The 21,360-nt window shown below is 40.5% G+C and overlaps 1 protein-coding gene across 3 annotated transcripts in view; it reads left to right on the top strand.

Annotated features, from left to right (window-relative positions):
• fbxl17 (F-box and leucine-rich repeat protein 17) overlaps nt 1-21,360 on the top strand; it is a 222,769-nt gene that overhangs the window by 109,359 nt on the left and 92,050 nt on the right. The window contains exon 9 of one of the 3 annotated variants that reach the window (XM_086314718.1): nt 19,129-19,391. The exons of 1 other annotated variant lie outside the window; for it this stretch is intronic. In XM_086314718.1, coding sequence (XP_086170844.1) covers nt 19,129-19,180 — 52 coding nt within the window. In that variant the 3' untranslated portion in view covers nt 19,181-19,391. Of the gene's footprint in view, nt 1-1,920; nt 2,129-19,128; nt 19,392-21,360 lie in introns of those variants that run through there. One more of the 3 variants, XM_086314717.1, reaches the window with a different exon arrangement.

The raw sequence follows: 21,360 nt of genomic DNA, 5'->3' as shown, positions 1-21,360 counted from the left end.
GATTGTTTGGAGACAGGTTGCTTCCCACCAGGTGACCTGTGCAATCACCTGGGAACTGGTCACTCAGAGCTTGAGGGTACTACATCCTTAATCCCTGAGCGACCAGTTGGTCACCACGGCTACCTGCAAATCGATCTCTGACAACATTAGAATTCAGTGAAATCACGGGACAGCCATCGAGTCACAAAGAGGTTGTCATGCTATTTTTATTCTAGTGGGACTTGTTCTTCTTCTTAGTCTGGTATAGCTTGGAAAACTATAGAGAAGTTAAAAAAAAAAAGGCAAAATGAACCAGCCCAATGTTGTAACTATACCAACTTGGCTGAACTATGATTTAGTGCTCTTACTGATAATGCTTAAAAGTGAGAAGCGCTGCACTAAATCTCCACTTCCACTGACACATTGTCAAAGCACATGCAGGTTTTCTTTGTTTAGATGAAAGTTTAACCATCATCTTGCCCTTTTTCTCTCTTTCTTTTTCATGTTGCTTCTGATGTCGCTGTATTAAATCAAGGTAAGGAAACCAACACTGCATTAATCATTTTCACCAGTTTTTCTTGAACTTCTTTCCCTCAGAATTGTGCTTATTATAGCTTTGATCATTTAAGTATTTTCTGGCTCCACGGTAATTAATGTGTCGACCGTTATGCATGAGAAACATGACACTGGGAAATCTTTGTTCTGGAAATATCTGAGAAACAGTTCTGAGTTTCTATGGAAAGAGCCACAAAGCCTGCATTCTCTCCACCTTTTCTTGTTGTTTTTTCGTGACTTGTTTTCTTTCTTTTCCTTTTACTTGCTCTTCTCTCTCTCTGTGGTCCCAGTCTTATATGGTTCATATTTAATAACTCACTTATGTTTGTTGGCTCAACATGAAAAACTGTTTTAATAGCTTCTGGACGTCACCCACTCTTCTTTCCCAGCTCTGGTCTTATATTGCTTTCTGTCTTTGTCTTCTTCTTATCCTTTTCTTCTTGTGATTTTGTCCTCTTGTCGTCCCTTTTGGTGGCTGTGGTTCTCAGAAAAAGCGAGTCAGGTAGAGAAACCAGTGTTCCTTTTCCCAGATCTGTTAGTGTGGTCACACACTGTTGTAGTCAGGTGTGACGCTCCTGTTGCCAGTTTGTCGTTTGAACCAACTGTAGCTTGCTTGTGCCATCTCAACACAGTCGGCTCTTCTGGCAAGAGAAAAATTGGCTTCCTCTTCTTCTTCTTCTTGTGTGTTTCAGTATTTGTTTGTATGTTTCTTAGAGAGGGAGTGCATGAGTATGTGCTTGTATGTTTTGCTGGCAGGCAGTAGTGGATTGTGGAGTAGTGTGCTGGCACTGGTGAGGTCCAGTTACCCTGTGCGCACCACACCTTAGGAGGTAATGCGATTATGAGGGCAGGGACAGGGGATTTGTTCAAAGAGCATAGAGAGGAACATCAAACACAAAAAAAGATGGGATTATCAAAAGATGAAGGGGAAAAGAGGCCGTATCCCCGCCTGTCTTTTAGCCAGCTTCCCGGTGAATACAAAGGAGGAGGGACAATGACACAGTGGATAGGCATTTTTTTCTCTTTCTTTATTTCTCTCACTTATAAGTAACCCTGTTCTTAAGCTCGCTCCTTCTTTGTGGCACGCTCTCATTCAAGAAATTTAGTCGCGTTAGTTCTCAAGGGATTCCCAAGCAGAACTGGGGACATCCTGCAATATGAAGCGTCTGTCCAGAGTGTCGCACCTATCACATATTATGCAAAAAATAAAACACAGGAAAAACCCGTTTATGCTTTTATGTGCACAGTGGCAAAATGGTACATTTGTCATGTTAACATAACAAGGATTCTGCTGTGCAACTATAATTTAACCAGGCTGTTATATGCAATTTGCAGCTGCAAGAAACATGACAAACCAACTCTGGCTCTGTTTGTTTTGATTGTCAGTGTCTCTGGGGGGCTGAAAGTGCTGTGTAACTATCATATGCAGTCATGCAAGAACACCTCAGGCTACCTGCATTGAGGCAGCTCCCTGTTTCTTCGCACCAAGTGACCCCCCCAGCTTGAAAGGATAACAGCTAAAATCGCTTCAGATATTCAGCGCTGATGAATTGAATGGAACCTAATGAGTGAGGTGGGGTTGTCTGTTTTATTCAGTTTGAAGAAAAGGTAAAATAAAGGATTGTCCAGCTATTTTAAAAAATGTTTTTCCTTCTTTTTCTGGCATGCTTTAGCTGTAGTTAGATTAGCTGCGCCAATAATATCCTTAAAGCCTATCTGTCCTAAATTTCATAGAGCAGCTTTCTCTCGGTTTTTCCCTTCTTCTTCACACACTGACACCACAACATCTCGACTATGGATTGTTACCCAAACTTTGGTCAAGGACACATTTTTGATTTTTATGCAAATATTTCAGTTCTTTTTTAAGAATCACTGCTCCTCTTAGGATATTGGTCAGATTTAAGTGATTCAAGGTCATTTTTTTCTGGATGTTAGTGTTTGTGAGCCTCTTTGACTTCACAGTGGAGTTTGATTCTCATTAGTTTGTGCAATATAGCCAAACAATGTAAAAAAAGATTGCTTCCTTTCTGTATGTCACACATTACAACAACCTGTGAATTGTAATGGATCATGAGTTAGATGACCTACTGTTAAGTGTAACTTTATATAGGGCTGTGCGATATTACCAAAATCTCATATCCCGAGATAAGACATTTATCGTCCTGACAACAATACAAATCACAAAAATGTAACATTTTATGTAAATTCTGTGAATCTCGGGCAACTTGCGTGAAGTGTTTCCATCTGGGCATCCTTTACCTGGAGTCCAGTGTTTTAACCGATGCATGAAACTATACATTTTTAGACATAAGTTGTAACGGCCACCATTTTCTTTGAAAGTTTTAGTCTAAGGTTTATTTTTTTAGCACCTGACTGCTCTTTTTTGCTTCTCATCCATAAACTCTGCATACTCTTTCACGTGATTCTTTATTTTGAAAAGTCTCAACAGGATCTTGAGCTTTATTGTGAAAGGTTTATGTGGAACATTAGCAAGCGGACACGCGAAGGTGTTACCGTCGCTGTTGCTAACGACAACGCATAAAAACAGGCGCTTGTCCTTCAGTAGTGTGGTTATATTAAATATAAGAGAAAGAGAGAACTTTAAGAAATTAATATAGCCACCAAAACGATGAAAAAATATTGCTGTAAACTGTTTATTTTACGACACCACGAAACAAACGATAGCTTAATAGGAAACAGACGTTTTTATGTCGTCATCCGATATACTGTATATCGTTATATTGAACAGCCTTACTTGATTATGAGAGAAATAATCAAAAGTTAGCTATGCAGTGTTTGAAGTTAATATTTTAGGGTCTATATGAAAGATTTGGAGCATCATTGTAGAAGCAGCTATTTGCTTTGTAGAAATATGATTGAATAATTTACTGAACATAAACTCACACAGAGATAATGTGCTTTAATGTTGTAATTATAGCTTCTCTGGTCATGTTTTCGTAGCTGGCCCTGTTCACTGTACATTTGAGTTGCACCTTTTTCAAAGATGTTCCGTGTTTGTTAAAGGACTAATACCTCACACACTGCACTGAAAACGTGAGATGGCAGAGTGCAGTCTGAAGTTTTCAGCTTATGTCCCCAAGAAGCATTATTTTCCCAGTATATGGAAACACGTTTCTTCTCTCTGCCGTTCTCTGTTTCACTCTCTGTCTATAAATAGTTACATTTATAGACCTCTTTCATAGATTTTAGTTAAAACATCTGTACATGATTATACATTAAACTCTCCTTCACACAAATAACCGTCCATGACTTTCTTCTCGTGTTTCTTTATAATCTCTTTCTGTGCATTTAGACAAAACTAAAAGTTCATTGTGGGACAGTTTTTCCAATATCAGTGTATTGATTGGAACGAGCCAACGGTAACAGGGAAGGTTAGAGAGATCCTTGCTTGTTTTTGTCTCTGTGTATGGGTGTGCTACAAAATGTTTTTCTTCCATGTTGTACTGTTTGAATCTTCTCGTTTCTCTGTCGTGCTATTTGCCTCACACTCTGCCAAAACGCAAACACATTCAGCTCATATGGATGCACAGTGAAGTGCTCCCATCAATATGAACACACCTTTTGCCCAACTGTCCTCCAGTCCTTCTCTCCAGTGTCTATATTTTTGCCTTTTGATTGACCTTCTCCTCCTGTTGTAATCTGATGATGCTTTACGAGTTTGTGAGGGGGAGGGCATACAGTGGCAAGAACTAATGTTCTCTGTGATGTGTATGTGCTCTCTGTTCACATTCCAACTATAACAATCTGAATCATGAGTTAAAAGTCTGCTTTGGTGTGTGTTTCCAAAAAAGATCTTGCGTTTTACCCAAAAATGTGGCTAGGAGGAGAAACTCAACTTGTAAAACTTAGTAACTCCTCCATCAGCATGGGAAAGTATGTGCGGTCTAAGCTAGCGCTGTTCTGTAGATTTTGCTTGTGTGTATGTACGTGTGTGTGTGTGTATCGTCTTTTCTGCAAAGCGTGCGTGTGTTTCTGCACGTGTACTTTCAGCTGGGTTGTTGGGCCGTACCTTCGTGAGGTTTCAATCCCATGGTTTCTCACGCTGGTCAGAAGAGCTCGTAAAGGAGTCAATGAGAGGTTGATGTCATTCATCTAACCGCAGCGGGGCTATTTGTGACTCTGTTAATGAAAGAACGGCTGGACACACAAATGAACTTGGTTTGGGGCTTTGCAGAAAAGTCATACGGATCATCTAGCTGCAGACAGATCCACTGACCTGTATTAGTCCACACAAAACCCCATCTCTCCGCCTGCCTGTTCTGATGTTTTCCTTTTCCCCGGAGTCAGACCAAAGGAAACATCTCAACAGCTATTAAAGTGAGTTTGGGCTCTTTATGAGTAGCTGTAATGTTTTTAGTGAGCTGTTATTACACAGTGTCCAGTTTCAGACGCTCTACTGATGCATCGTCTAAAAACCTGCACTGCAATAGGCGTACTGATGCGGTTTCACTCACACTGTAGCAGCATGAAACAGAAGAAACTCTTTCATCCTCTTCTTATCCCGTACTTCTTTTTTTAAACTCATATTTCTTTACTGGTCTCCACGCATTTTCTCACAGTTTTTTCATTGTTTCTGTTTATAGAATTTACTTATTTTGTCCATTTATCCTCGTTTTCCATCTTCCCCTTGACAGTTTTGGTGCTGCCACATCTTGCAGAAGAAAATCTTTGTTTTGTATGATGCACTTGTGTGTGTGTGTGTGTGTGTGTGTGTGTGTGTCTGTGCGCGTGCACATGCTTGCAGTATCTGAAAACTTCTCACGATCGGCATCTCAAGGGGTATATGATGGTATGGAAATTTTGTCAACATGGACCTAATGGTTCTGCAGTAATTGTAGTCTGTGGCAACTCTGGAAAAGACCAGGAGGATAAGGTGGAGGGAGACAGGGGAGTCGGTAAAGAAAGAGAAGGAAGAATGTGGAAAAATGCATCACAAATGGCATAATGCTTAGCATTTAGATGCAAGAGCAGATCCATAATTCATGTTGCTAATGAAAGCTAGAGGGTAGCCAGTTAGTGCGGAGGGGACCATGCTGATCGGATGGGAGGTAATAGCATTACCATACAGATAGATTTAATGTGCTTCCTGTGCCATACTTTGCTCTTTCCTCGTGTCTCCTCTTATATGACCTCTCCTCTTTTCCTTCTGTCCTTGTTTCCTCTTCTCTCCTCTCATTTCCTCTCTGCCCCGCTTTGCTCCCGGTGCCAGGAGCTTCTATGCCATTGCCTCAGCAGATCCAGTTTGCCTTGGCCTCTCACCACAGAATGTAGACTGAATGATTTGCTCCTACTTTGTTAAAAAGAGATGATATTGGCAGGAAAGGTTGTTGATATAACACGTGCCATCCGCAGGAGACTGGAAAATCGCGGAGAGAAAGGGCGTGCATATGTGTGTGTGTATTTGCCGCTCTGCCTGTGTCCTTGTGTAAAATTGTGCACATGTGTGTTCCTGTGGTCAGCAACTGGGACAGACATGGGGCCCCAGCAGGTAACTGGGCCCAGGCTTCTGTGACTCATTTAGCTTTGGAGACAGATGTGTGGCTGTAGGCCCTTCTGTGGCTGTGTCAGAAGCTTGGCCAGAGTTAATTCTCGCTACATAGGAGATATTTTTGCTATGCTGGGAAAAATAGTGGTTAGAAGTTAAACAGTGATAGTAAGGAGACTGAGAGTTGGGTTTCATTTTATGGATTCTAATGACCGTGATAGAGAGTGGGCAGAGCAGTCTGTCCTGCTCATGTAAAATCTGTTTGTAAAAACTCTCTGTACATAAAAGCTAGTTTGAAAAGAAGGTTAAAAAGCTACTTAGGCGAAGGCTCGCTCTCTGCTGTTACTCCGATAAGACCTGCCTTTTGAATTCTCATTGGCAAATTGTCACTAGAAAAAAAGTAGTTTTATAAAGAAGGGTGTTGCAGGTGCTTAGGCTCCTGATCTGAGCGTGAAGTAGAAAGGCCTGGCCAGCACTTACGACTTGGCCTTCATTTTCAACAGATGCTCTCACTAACAGAGGGAGAACGGTGAGGAAAGTGTTGCCCTAGGGCATCAGCCAAGCAGAGTGGAAGCCGGAGTTGTAGTTATCATTTCTTCTGATGAAGTCACAGAAGGCTAAAGGGCCCGTAGTTGGAAAAGCTGCCCTCTCTTGCCTTTTGTCTGTTCAGAGTCAGATGGTCAAAGACCCTGAGACTTTCAGCTTCAAACTGCCTGCATTTCAAAGCATTCATTCAGACAGTCACTCCATCAGTCTGTCAGTCCGTCAGTTAGTCCATCACCTAGTCGATATAATGATTCTCTCCGAGGCCCTTATGCCCAATGGTTATCTCTGCAGGCTTTCTCATACATTAATTTATGAAGTCAGCCCAATCTGTGCAGGGAGGGGTCTGATTGCGTTGTTTGTTCTCAGTTTTTTGCTGTAAGTGTTCATCTCATCTACACATTCAAGCTTTCTCCTCATACTGAGGTGAAAGTTGGACACTTTTAAAACATTTAAGTGCTCCCTACATTCTGCTGCCTTTACGCCACATTTAGAACTACTTATTAAGAGACCGCAAGGTTTTAAAGTTGAGCATGTGTGTATACATATGAATATATGCGCGTTATGAAGACCCCATGGCCTATTTCACAAGAGCCAATCTAAGTAATGAAAGGAGTAGTAAGGGGGGAGGGAGTAAGTTGGTGGGAGGCAGCAGGAGAGAGCAAGATGGAGCACCGGGTCCAAATTATAATACAAATCATATCAAGTCAATCATAAAAGCAGTCAAGATTTACTAGTTTCATTTCACTTCCCGAGATTCTTCAGTTTAATAGGGCAGCTGGGAGAGGAGGGAGCAGGATTGCATGGTTGAAATGGGAAGAGTGTGCATGCATGTGTATATGTGCGCACTTGTGTGCACGCATTCTATGAATAACCCTCCACAAGCCATTGCAACCGCTGGCTCACGGCCCCCTAGCTGGAGATAGAACAGTAACATCTTACAGGCATCTATTATTGAAGAAGCTGAGCTAGTAGGAAGGATATCAAACCCCTGTCCAACTGTAAACACCTGCAAAGGGAAAAAAAACCCACCTCTGCATGTAGTTGTTCTGTTAAAGAAGAATAAGAAGATTTTAAGATTAAATCACTGTTTTGTCTTGTATTATTTTATATTCACTAACCTAATATTCTTTCTTGTGTTTTGGATATTTAACATGCTAATGATTAAACTGTTGATCTCTCAGTAACCATACAGAATTTTTTGTTTTTAGACGTTATTCTTTTTAGGTGACACCAAATTTAGATCGTAGTGGAACTTTTGGTCACAGTTGGTTAGTTGTCATTACTTTATTTTCATTTTGACCTTAAAGTTGAGACTGAGGCTCAGTTAATCAACAGTTTTTGAAATAATCGGACAAGCCCATCTGACATGAGCAAACACGCCATATTCCACCTTTCTTCTCCATTCTGATGCTCCTTTTGACGTCTCCATGCTTACAGTATATGCACATGGTGCATGTGATTGGCTGATTAGATATTTGAATTAATGAGCAGTTAACCCAGGTGTACATTAGAAAGTGGCAGTTGACCGTGCATACTGCAGGTTGAATTTCCTTTAACTTAAGAGGATGTCTGTTATTAACATCTTAACAACAGTCGCATCTGAGTGTTAAAAACATTGTTTCCTTTTGACCCGACATTCTTTGTTCCAACTCATCACACTCCATGTGATATGAGATCCAGAGTACCAATCTGACCACGTGGCAGTGTATCCGTGTTTGCGTTTATTCGAACACAGCGGGGTGCTTGCTCAACTTATAGCTCTTCCGAGTGTGATGATTGTGTACATCTGAAAGTATACGTGTAGGCGCAGCAAGTGTTTGGACATTGAGAAGTTCATTGTTAAACTGTCAGATTTGTCTAAGTGGGAAGAAACAAACATCAGTCTATGTGACAGCCAACGATCTGACTGTCATGCCTCTCCATTGACATCCCTACTCCATCATTCTGCCAAAGAGGGAAGTGGTAAAGAAGAGATCAGAGGGAAGGAATGAGTGATGAGAGGTTGGAAAAATGGGGACATTGTTAAGTTAAAGAGACAGATTTTTCAGCTTTAGAATTTTAAAAGAAATAATAATATTAACAAGGATTAGAAATGAGAGATGAATGCTTTAGCCAGTTATTTGGCACTGTTGGTGTGTTTTTACAAACCATTGGTATTCGAGGAAACTTGGCTCAGATAGTAGCTGAGTGCACTACCCCCACCAGTCACCCTGGGACATGCATCACTGTTTTACAAAGAGGCTTCACACAAAAAGTTAAGGTAATGCCAAATTTTCATGGCAAAGAAAGAAGTATAGGGCACCAGTAACTCCAGATAACAGCGCCACGTGGCTGATTTGTACCAGCATCAGTGAGCACATGTCAAAATTTTCAAATATTTCTCAATTATGATTTACACACATACTGTTTATAACAAGACAATCTGTGCTTGTATTAAAAATAAAAGAAACATCTAATCAAATACTCCATTTAGTTGTACAGTATATTTTACTACAAAGCTTAACTAAAGCACCAGTAGTGCCCTGCCATTAGTCACAGTTGTCAAGTTTCTTAAGTTTCTGTTTCTTAAGCCATGCCAAGTCATGTGATCATCCTTGTGTCTGTGTTTTGTTTAAGTGGCAATTTCTGGGGGTGAAGAGCCAAGCTGATGCTGTAAATAACTGTAACTGCAATTCTTCTAGAAGCAAGTCAGTCCTTGTTAGACCCCCATGTTAAAGCTTCTTTCTGCTCCTTCCTCTTCCTTTTTATCTCTTTACTCTACATTACAAAGATAGAAATGTCTCTGATATTCTGTGTGGTAAGTTTATTTGCATCTTTGCACATTATTTTAGGCTTCATTTGGCAGTGTAATCCCAAGCCGGGACCCAAGCCTGGATGAACTGAGAGGGTTGAATGAGGAAGGGCATCCAACATAAAATCTTAGTTGAGCTAAACTTGCAGATCATAAAGAACGAGATTTCCATACTGGATCTTCCAGGGCCCAGGTTAACAATGACCACCTCTTTGACAGCTGTAGCCATAGAATTTGTAACAACAAAACTCCCATATATGTGATTAACGCCCAATAATCTTGATGACCGTTAAAGATAGGCATATCAACCTTTTTTCTATACCACCATATCACAATATAAATGTATCTGGTCTTTAACACATTTTATTTAATATATAATAATGGATACCAGGTCTTTGCTTGCATTTGTGTAGTTTAATTCAGCACTAAAGAAGAAGTACATGTGAGATGATGCCCTGCTGGACCAAAGGGCAAAGGTCTGGTGGATAACTAGAAAATCATTTGCATTGTTAAGCAAAATTTCTCTACGGCTGCACAGCATGTCAAGAATGCTCCCCTGAATGTAGGTATTCAGTTATCCATGACCTTAACCTCAGTGGATAAAAAACAAGATGCAACTTTCCTGTAGGCCGCATTAGAGGTAAAAAAAACAACAACAAAAAAAACAACAACTGGTGGACTGTTTCAACAAAACTGAAACAAAAGAAAACTTTTTTATTACAATTATGTAAACGAAAAGTGGTGGAAAAGAAAAACTGCAGATGACTCACAGCGAACCGCCTCATCTGTCAAACATGGCGGTTTTGTCATGGCTTGGGCTCTTACAGCTGCGAATGGAGCTGACACACATTTATCCACAATTTTACTACCGACGTTAGCAGCAGAATGAATGTGACTGTAGAGAGGGGGGATTCTGAAATGTGGAGCCAAAGTAGCTTCATCATTCAGCAGGACAATGACTGTAAACAACCTTTAGGTAAAGGCGTGGAATAACCTAAACTGATTGAATCAATCAGCTGTCTTCAGTCTGGCTGAGATGCATGATATTTGCTAGAGAAAAAGAACAAGGAAAAGCTGAAGGAGACTGCATGAAACACCCAGGAGAGTGCATGAAGGGATGATATACTGACTAATAATGTATATGGGTTAAAGATGGCAAAAGATTTTCCCAAATTTTAAATAGAATGGGGCTTTTTTCCAAAACACTATCTCTATGTTTTCATATAATTCAAGCCCTTGGACTTGAGACCTATATCTCTGCCATCCAGTGCAGTTCTTTCTTTATTGAAGTGAACCTGCTGAATTAAACCTATTAAATAAAAAACAGACTCATTATTTTATTTCAAATTGAAACACTGAGCCTGCAGACGGTCTACATGCCTACTTAACTTGACAAAAAGTCTTAACATTACATTCTATAGTGATTCTAATGTTTAAGACCAACCCGCTCTGCATTTCTACGCGCTGCCTCGTTGTTCGTCCTGTAACAGTTCTCCAAGAAAAATAATTATATTGAATATTGAGCCTGCTTTGATTTCTTCAGTAATTCAGACAGAAATTCCTTTGTACTCACTGAGACAGTTGTATGTGCCAGCTGGATAAACAGTTGACCAATCGGGGATTACAACCAGGAATAAAGACCAACTTTCCATGCTGATAGCTCACTAGCTGCTGAAAAAGTGTGAGATAGAAATTTGTTGTTAATTAGTTTGTTTAAAAAAACCCCCAAAACATTTGAATGTGATAAATAATGAGCTAACTGCTCTTTGTAGTTAGTTAATACTTTTGTATGCGGTTTTTGATTTACTCTATGATCAGAGTATAGCTACGGACATTTGACTCTCATATAGATAGGTTCCGCATATTGCTCTTTTTTGACATTTTCCTAAAGATAAAGGAATCGACTTCCAGGTATCCCGGCCTGCTGATGCGAAGTTGACATTTTTGTCCCTCTTTGGTACAGAGCCATTGGATTTTTAAGCTCCAGATTCTGCTCAGGCATTAACTACATCATAATTTCTTAAGATCAAACAAGCCATCCTTAGTGTGCTGTTTTGATCTGCAGGATGATGAAAGCGCATTCATACGCTTACAGTTCTTCCTCAGCCACCTGCTGTATTTGCCCCGGGGGGTTATCAGTTATCATTTTCACTGCCTTTTTTCTACACCTTTTGCATACGGCGAGGAGAGGCAGCGTGTGTGTGTGATAAAGGCTAGTTGTTAGAATATCCAACACAGACCCACACCAGAAAGAAGCCACAGAAATAAGATGGGTAGAAGAAGCGTTAAGGCCACAGCCACCTCCTATAATTTGGTTTCCATCATGTTGTGTAGATTAATATAAGAATCTAATGCGATTCTTTACAGTTTCAGTGGAGCAGTGGTGATGTAGCGAGTAGACCCGTGGGATGTCCGTTTAGTCAACTTAGCGAGGTGTTAAGGAAATAAACAGCAGTGTATGTTGACGCTGGCCAGTCGTCTGGAATGCTAGTTCAACCGTTTTTGACATTTCAATAAATGCAGTTTGTCTTGGTTCCATCAAAAGGAACTCGAGTGTCAGCAGTGGACCCTGGACTTTCAAACTAAACACGTTTTCTCCGAGGTGACATTATTGCTTTGTTGTCTGTTTGCAGCACTCGATTTTCAGACTCTTTTCTTTAACACTGTGTGGCTGTGCAGAACGAGTACATCGCAACTGACTAAGTAGAAAACGATTATTCTCCTTATAAATAAATATATTAATCGACTATTAGAGATATTAGTGCGCGAGTTTTATTACTGACACATGCACATACGTTATCTTTATTATGTTCTATTTCGGTTCCATTTGTGTGCTACGATACTTCTTCAGTGCCGAAGAAGCCTCCATTTCTTTGAAGGATAGAGGCGAGGGTGTAAATCTCTGTTGCGTTTGATGCTCCAGAGGTTCCCATAAAGTTTCGGTGATGTTTAAATCAAGTGATTTGTGTTAATGGAAACACTCTTAAATTTGTTTAACACTGTATACAGGGATGGGAGTGTAACTATCCGAGAAACATCACAAGCAAATGTTGTTTGCAGTACGGGGTGCGCTTAATTCTGTGAAATGGCCTCATAGTCCACAGCTGTAATGTGATTTTGCAGAGCAATCATCAGCGGTAGTTACACCTACAAGATGACTAAAGCGTGAAACTGCTTACCCACATCTAAAGTACTGTAAAGTGCGCGAATATGGGCAGAACAGTATTAACTGTTCATCTGTTTTAATTTTCTTGTTATAATGTTGCAATATCTGAGATCCTGTGAATAAACTGAGCAGATGCGGCCTTTTCTTCATACCGAAGGCACCAGTCACTCACAGAAATTCTTACCTCTCGCAAGCAGGCGTCATACTGACCTTTGTGATTTGACACGACTCAGTTTTCCACACACACGTACTGACCTTTGTTTGGCATGTAACACCGTACCCATTTTCCATAAAGAGCCTTTAGCAGCAACAGGAAAACAACATGAAAATTTCGGGGTTGAATAAAAAAACGAGCCACGTATGACCTTTCTCTTATATGTTTTGAGAGATTTAAAATCTGGCGCCGCCATCGGCCGAAGTCCTATACATTAGATCAACCATGTTCTCCCAAGCAAGACCTTTTTGTTGAATCTTTTCAGAGTCATTATTATTTGAAGAACTCCTTAAAGCTCTAAATCTGGAAGATGAATAACTGTATAGTGTTCATCATTAATGCCTCGGAGCCTTTTTGCTCTCCACAAAGTGCTGGAACATCCATGCGCCCATATAGTTCCAGTTTTCCTCATCCATTTCTGATTTAGACCAAGGAGCCACATCTGTGATTAAGCACCCCTTAAGTGCATTTTCTTCTTTGCTTGTGCTCTGTGTTTCCATTATAAATTCACTCAACAGAGGGCTTATGACACATGTGCTGGCCTGAGTAATGCGCTGGTTCTCTGCCTGAGAAGGATCGTTTAGGCGGGCCATATGCAGGGGTTGCATGAACTGATTACAGACCAGGTAATACTTTGGCGTTGTTCGCTGACGTTGAGTACAGATATATTGATATTACTTAGAAGCTGGCAGACTTGCAAAAAAATTAAACAGCAGAGCAATAAAGTGGGGCCTATTTGTTAGCAGCAGTTTGATCTGTATCAGCTACAGACTAGTAGCAATGAAAAACTACATGAAAACAAAATGCTATGCCAAAGAAAGAGCTTTTTTTTTTTTTTAAATACCGACCAATCAGAAATATTTCAAATAGGTAGCAGCAGCGAGTTTCAAATTTTTAATAAATCAGATGTTTAGCTTTTATTGTCCCCTCCTTTTTCCCAAATCTTCAATGAAAAGTGTAAAATAATCCTGACGATAACAATAACACTTGTCTGATTAGATTTTTCTGCATTGCAGCACATCTTAAAAGAAAAGAAAAATACATTGCCTCCTTTTTTATTAGTCATTACCTGCTTCAACCTCTAGCAAAGTTCTACACCTGCCACTAAAATTAGGCTTGAGTGGCAGTAATCCAGCTATTCAGTTATTTTTCTGAACTCACACTCAAACATTTTCAGCAGCTGCAGTCTGTTGTACTTTGGCCTGCATATTCATTTCAACATAAAGTTGAAAGAGTAAAAGCATGGTGTGCTGGTCTAGCTATTATACTTTACCTGTATTTACATTTGTTTAATCCCTTCAGGTGGAGTTTTTATTACAGAAAAGTGGCAAATGGAGTTGGAGAGTTGGAGAGACCGTGAGGGGGGAGCTTGATAGAAGGATGAACGAGAGAGAGAGAGATGGAGGCTGTGGGTGTCATTCGTTCCCACCTGATGCACGAGGAAAAAAAAATAAACCCACTTGTTTTCACTGTTGCCAAATGACTGTCAGGCTCTGTGAGAGGATTTCATCATTCTCTTCCATCCTTGTCATTAGTTCACCTGCCTCTTCAGCCCGCTCAGTGATTGTCTCTGATTGGACATATTTATCTCTGACTACTGTGGTAACCATTAGCGTTGGTGGTGTGGAGAGGTGGCAGTTTGACTAATCAGTTGTATCTGCCCTTGGTATAATGTTTTGTGTGCCTCTCGGTGTGTACAGCCACATTCAGAACTGTTGATTGTGTGTGTACGTTTGACTGAGTATTGCCAAGAAGAATATAAAGCAGCGAGCTGAACAATCAAAGGGGGTAGGGCGGATGGAAATTTGCAGCGAAAAGAACTGAAGAACTGTACAAAATCAAAGGATGTCAGTTTTTCAGAGGCAGAGCCAAGCTGTTAATCAATCCAACTGTCAGCGGCCCAGGCCAATCTCTTCCCACTCATTTGCTGCTTCCTACTTCAGCTTGTTAGGTCTCTTGTGTGTTCTTTCACCCCTAAACCTACACCTGAAACATTTTTCAAAAGCAGTTTCAATACTGTAGAAAAGTGTGCAAGGGGAGTTAGGTCTAATGCATATTCTTCCATAAGAGAGCAAGAAAAACTGTGTACTCGTCTGCTCTTCCCACATACTGTATAACTCTGAATCATCACGAAGTAGATATGCACTGGTTGGAAGAGAACAACAACAACAAAAAAAGGAAGCAGATAGTGGAGGAAAAGGGAAATTAGGAAGAAGGAGCTGGGAAAACGTGGAAGTTGATAAAGAAGGCAAGAAGGGTGTGCAGTGGGTAATAATAAGAGGATAGAAAGATAGTGAGAGAGAAGGCATCTTTATTCTAATGTGGCCCTGCCTGTGCTTCTGTACGCCATCCTGAAAAGATGAATTTGCTGCTGTTATTTATATTTATGAATTCATGCCATTTGGCCCAGTGTAAAATGATGGGTCATTCTCGTGCAACAAGACGCGCTGGTGCTGAATTTACAATCACCCACACCAACTTCCCCCTTTCTCCCCATCTCCACCTTCCTCTTCCGTCTCTCCTCATTCCGCATGCCTCAACCTGCTGAATATGGATGGAACTGAAGGGATGGAAAGAGAAAAGAGAGGGACGGCGATGCAGAGGAGGAACATTTCTCTCACCGAGGTTGCCTCTGTCACCAGTTTCTCACCTAAGGAGATGTGGCACAGGAATTAATGGCATTCAGGAGCATGGTGAAATGGCTGCTGGCACTATGTATCTGTGTGTGTGCAAGCTACATGGGTGCAGCAGGTGAAATTCAGAGTATAGTCCCCCGAGAGTCTCAATCTGTGAAAATACACATGCAGACACTCAGAAGTGATGGTCAGTGAATGAATGAGGCTGATCTGCCTAAAAAATGTTAGAAGAGATGGTTTTTTTTTCCATTTAAAGATGACTGTTTTTTACTTAGTTATAGGTATTATGAGTAAAAGCTATTATACTGCTATTCAAACAGGGGAATGGGGATGGTAACAAACACAACCACGCACAGAGGCATGCACGGCTCTGATTTTAATGGTGATGTATTGATGTACCCTGAAGAACAAGGATAACCGCAAAAGACCTATCACAAGTGTTTTCAGAATTGGAAAATTGTACAGCTTCGCTTTATAAGTTCTTACACAATTATATTTTTTCTTTTTGCAGAATATGTTTGGAACATTTTTCTTTTTAGCCTAAGTGGCAGCGATGAAGTATACAGTACATTTCCAAATGGTTTTGTCTCATAAAGGGGAAACTTAATGAGGCATCAAGGCCCTTAATGTAAAAAGAGAAAAAAAAGAGAAGGCACTGGAAGTTAAGGAAAGCCATTCTGTCGTGAGTCAGATGTGCCTGTGTAACTTTAGGGGTAGCATTTCACTGCAGTACGGGCCAGTTGGATGCCTGTCAATAGCTTTAGTTTCCGCACAATGACATGTTACCTCAGCGTCTAGCTAGCTCGGCTGGTTCCATCATGCCAGGACTTGGCGAGGGGTGATATTTATAGGCATGACACTGCTCTCCCTGACCACGCTCTGACTGTTGGAGAGGCTTGTAAAGTGCCCCATGCTGCTATTTGTGGCATAAAAGCAAAGCGACCATTTGTTGTGTGACTGTCCAATAAAGCTTGCGTATTTTCTCATCTTTGTTGTGCAGATTATTGTTACCAAGTACATGTAAAAATGTCAAGAAGGTTTCTTCTTTTCCGTACTGTTAGATGCAACCAATATGAGGCTTGTTGACTCCTATAACAGTGTTTCCTCTTGGCTGCAAGAGCATACGAGTACTGTGCAAGGAGGATGGAGTGGTGGTGGAGATACAATTGCCAGTAAACAATCTTTAGTTTGCACTGCCAGCCAGTGAAAGTATTCAAACTTATGTGGTTAAGATGTGAGTGCAGCTGTTTAAAATTCATGAAGCATGTTATTAATAAGTTAGAATACAACTAATTGTGATATTTAGAATATAAAAGTGATATTGAGACTTTCTAAACACCATCTTCAGGCTGCAGTGCCTACAATGTCAACCCAGAGATTCAAGTTTTAAAAAAAATCATGTCATCAACAGCACTTCCAGTCTCAGCTCAGTAAATGTGTTTTGATCTGATCTATTTACCCAACATTACAATGATTAATGTTAAAGTAGTGCACTTGGTTTGATTTTAAAAGGGTGAGGCTCTGACATGTCCTTGAGATGCAGCGCCTGTGTTTGAGGGATAGGACATGGAAGTCAATGGGGAGCATCGTTATTTACTCCTTTCACTTGTGCTTGGAGTTCTCGCTTTCATATTTCTGAATATCCGTGAGTTTTCATGTCTTGGATACAGAATATCTTTGAACACATTTATCCAGAACTGAGGTGGCCTCTCGGGTGGCCAGTCAGATCGTAGGTGTGGCGCTACATTTATCGGGAAAAGCATTATCCGTATGAAATAAAACTCACATTTTAAAAGTTATTTTATTGGTTTTGGTGTACTTTCAGGCACAATATTTAGTTTCCAGTAAGAACAGAAGGCTAAAGGCTGTTAGAGGTTTACTTTCCCCTGGGCTGTGTTGTTAATCTGAACAAACAGACACATAATCTTTGTGTCTTGTAAAGGCACGTCTAGCACTACTTGCTCTGACGATAATTAGTTTTTTGAAGTTATTGCTTACTCCTCACTTTATTCATTTCCGTGATTACATTTTCCTCCCCCTAAAAAAATGTTTTTCATAAAACGAAAAGCTGATTTTCGGTAAACTTGCTAGAATGAGACGGACATAGTCAGGGCAGCAACAGTTGAAATTGCTACTGTTCTTAATTGGCTCAAACACGTGCAATTAACAATGATTGCAATCAGCAGAGGCAGCCCAGAGTTGAGCAGCCCAGTGTTAAAGTATATTATTATAGTCATTAGTGGCTGCAATTACACTGCTCTGCACCCTGTGTGTTAACCACAGTTTTGCACGTATTACTTTCCCTCAGGAGGTTTTTGATGTGCCTGCAACTTTACTCATTCATGTTCTTTGTTTGTGTTTTTTATGTGATGAAATCCATCTCTATAGCTGTTATTGTCGGCTCACAACAAACAGACAAGGATAAACTCGTCCAACTTTCACTCCATGTCTATGTCCTTTATTTTGTGTGTGTGTGTGTGTTTGCTTGTTTGTGAGGGACTTACAACAGTTGGTATGAGGCTGCCTGGCTTATTCGGGCCAACTGGAAAATAGTGAGAATAATCACTGGGTTTATGGAGATTTACTTTGCTTTAATGTGCAGCAAAAATATTTATTTTATGGAAAGACAGCCTTAAAGTGGTGCAGAAAGACGCGGGCTTCTTTTCCAGCACTGCGGCTAGGCATCGGTGAGAGCACGATTTTTATCATTTTAATATACACCATTTTAGAGTAGATGTGTGACCCATTATTCTCTGTATTGCACATCAGCAGACACAGAAGGACAGGCACGCAGAGGGAACGGGAGAACGAGCCAGACCGAGCTTGTACATATTTTTCCTTTCTCGCTTTTACAGTGCGAGGAGCTCAAACAACAAAACAAGATACCTGAATACATTAAAAAAAAAAACAAGAGAGAACATTACCCAACAACCCCCCTCCTCTGCCCAGCAGCATCATAATGTAAAACAAATTCGAACAAAGCCTTGTGAAATTGAAATAAGCCTCTTTCGGCATCAGCCTTGGAATTAGTTTATTAGGCTCTAAAAGGGGCCTCGAAAGACTTAAAACCCCATTTTCACAGGGAAATTAGTTTTCAGAGAAAGATACATTGTTCACATTGGGAGATGATGAGTTGGTTTTACACAAAGGGGATTCTTTTGGCTGGGACTTCTATCAGATCAAGTCACCACAGGTAGTGCTTTTTTTTTTTTTTTTTTTGTTTGTCCGGATTAGTTTGCAGATAAAGCCGAGAATAAACAGCGCTTTGTGTGTTTAGACTAATTCCCTTTGCTATCTAAACTTGGGATTTTGTGAGGTTAAACTAGCTGAAGTTGTCAGAAAATTTATATAGACACATTCATTTTTTTTTTCTCCCTGAAGCAAACGCATACAAATTAAAAAGTGCCTACCTGTGTCGTTTCCCTAGTTTATAGCAGTCAGTAAGATTCACCCTGGACTCTAACGTATTTATCTATAGTGATTTCACACTGTTTACAACTTTCCCTATTGCCAGTACAATCCACAAAAACTTTAGTAATAAAGGCAGGAACTGTTTTAACATCCCGCAGTAAAAGTGTTTTTTTAATGCAAATTCCTGCAAATTGAAAAGCAGAACTTCAATAAGTGAATCCACACTGACGCACATAGACTATGCTTATACCTTTATTTACATGTTAACACTAGTAAATTAATGAATTCTCACATCCTGCGGTTTTTGTTGTGTTTTTATTGAAGGAGATGGATGGATGGTCGCAAACATGACAGAGGAAGGAATGGAAATTGGTGAGAGTAATGAGCAGTGATGGACAGATGGAGCGATAAGGATGGAGGGGAAGGCAGAGAAGCTTTTTAGGTGGATAGACAGATGGAAGAATTGATGGATGGAAGAATGCAAATTAATGGGTTTCTGAAGCATTTAGGCCCGTGTTCACAGTGAGAAAGGACTTTTAAAGGAAGGTAAAAAAAAGGAGGAAGGACACCATTTCTGGACCCCAGCAAGCGCTTAGTGGATCCTCTCTTTCACCATTGAATAAACTCCACAGGTGAATAACAAAGAGCGCCTGATGGCCATGCATTCATCCTACGCTTTTAGTCATACACTTAAATGTTATTACCTATCAGAATAAAGTGAATTATTAATGCTGGAAAAGGTTTCTCTATTACCAAGATTTTTGCCTCAGCTGCTAACAAGAAAAGTTCCCTCTTCTTTACTTGCACTTGCCAATTAAAGTGTCTCAGAGTCTGATGATGATTCCGATAAGAGCGGTGAAACTGCGGGAGTGTGGCACCCGAAGATGTATTACTGATGGGCAGATTGTGAAAGTGATTGAAAGGAGGATTTGGAGTGAATTACAGCCACGGTAGCTGGCAGTGCCGATCGTGTCCTTGAGATGAGACGGCGTGATGCGGACCACAAGGTGTGGCCGTGTGACATTAATTCACACATTACCATATCTGCCACACACATCTCATGCGGGAAGACATCTGTCCACCCTAGCTGTGTGTAAGATAGAAGTATGGGCAAACATTCATTCATGCGCTGACACACTCGCGCGCAGAGGTGTGGACCAGTGCCATCACAACTCTTCCTCTGCTCACAGTTGACCCGCTCCCTGAAAGACAAGTGGTATTGACAGAAGTATGTAGTTAGGGATGTAGCAGCAGTGCGCCTTTGTGCGCGCTTGCGTTCGGTGTGCAAAAAGTGGGTGTATCTGCCAGCGATAGGGGCCACACTCCCAGTTGTCATTTTATAACAGCTTGTAGACAAACTCATTACATCCAACACCTGCTCTCATCACGTACACCGAGGACGCGCAAGTGTGTGTGGGAAGCATGCGTGCAAGTCAAGTGTATGAATTCTCTATAATTTAGCTGCAGTCATCTATGTTTGAGTCTTCTTTGGCAGCAACTTGAAGTGACAGCTATTTTGTGCCTTTTAGAGATTGTTGATGTTTGAACCATCTTGTTCTGCAGCTTTGCTCAGTGAACAAGGGGCATCTTGTTCATATTTCCCTCTTCTTCGCGTTTTACTTTGCGCGTCTGAGTTGCAAATTAGGAGCAGCAACTACACGAGTAACTGTCTTTTCCTAAGTGAATGCAGAACAAGGTCTCACACTGAGAAAAATTGCAGTTAACTTACAAAGAAGACAGACTGCCAGCTTCTGAGAGCTTTCTTGAGAAGTGGAGATGATGAAACGATGACACCCAACTTCAGCTGATCCTCCAGACCTCTTTTGTTGTCTTTGTTTTACCTGAGTTTTCGTCATTTAAACACAAATTACTAGTGAACAATTCTCATAGATTTTCTTTTTTTTTTCTTTTTTTTTTTTTTATAGCTGTGACAGAGTCATGAGGTTATTCACAAATTGGTATAACCCACATTCAGGCGTGCATCGGTCTGCAGCCAGATATTTAGAATCCATTTATACGAAGATTTTGGCAGTGACTGCATGTGATGGATGAATATAAAGTGTCCCTGCTCTGAGCTGTGGTGCAGGTAAACCTACCTTTACATACAGTAAGCCAGTAATCCAGACACATTTTTTCATTTAAGCTAATACATTTTGGGCAGATCAGCTAAAATTGAACATTCTTTTTTTTGTTTTAATTAATTTGTGAGATATTTGTTAGATATTACAACCAGAGCAATGGGAGATTTTGAGAGCGTTTGTATTTGTTGAGCCACTGGAAGGCTTTATTAACATATTAAAGTGTAGCCATTACCCTTTTTTTGTTGTCAGATTATACCAAATAAATTTTAAAAAGACATTGCTTTTATTTTTTTCCCAAATAAAGTGTGTGGAAAGTGGAGGAGATGAGCAGTACAGGTTGCTACTGTACTCTTAATGTAGCCAAGCCTTCCCTATAATCCCTAAAAGTTGACAGGGGGATTAGAGGGATAATCCTCGTGTCTTTTCTTTTCCACCATCCTCACTACTGTTACCTTTCTTCTCATTTTCTCCCCCT

Source organism: Aulonocara sp. 'chitande type north' Nkhata Bay, linkage group LG12 (assembly GCF_057382095.1).
Source record: "Aulonocara sp. 'chitande type north' Nkhata Bay isolate Kocher_YH1m ecotype deep benthic linkage group LG12, A_spYH_male_GT1.1, whole genome shotgun sequence".
In the NCBI taxonomy this organism is placed as follows: Eukaryota; Metazoa; Chordata; class Actinopteri; order Cichliformes; family Cichlidae; genus Aulonocara; species Aulonocara sp. 'chitande type north' Nkhata Bay.
Note: the sequence above shows the minus strand (reverse complement) of the source record. Positions and strands in the feature narration are given on the sequence as shown.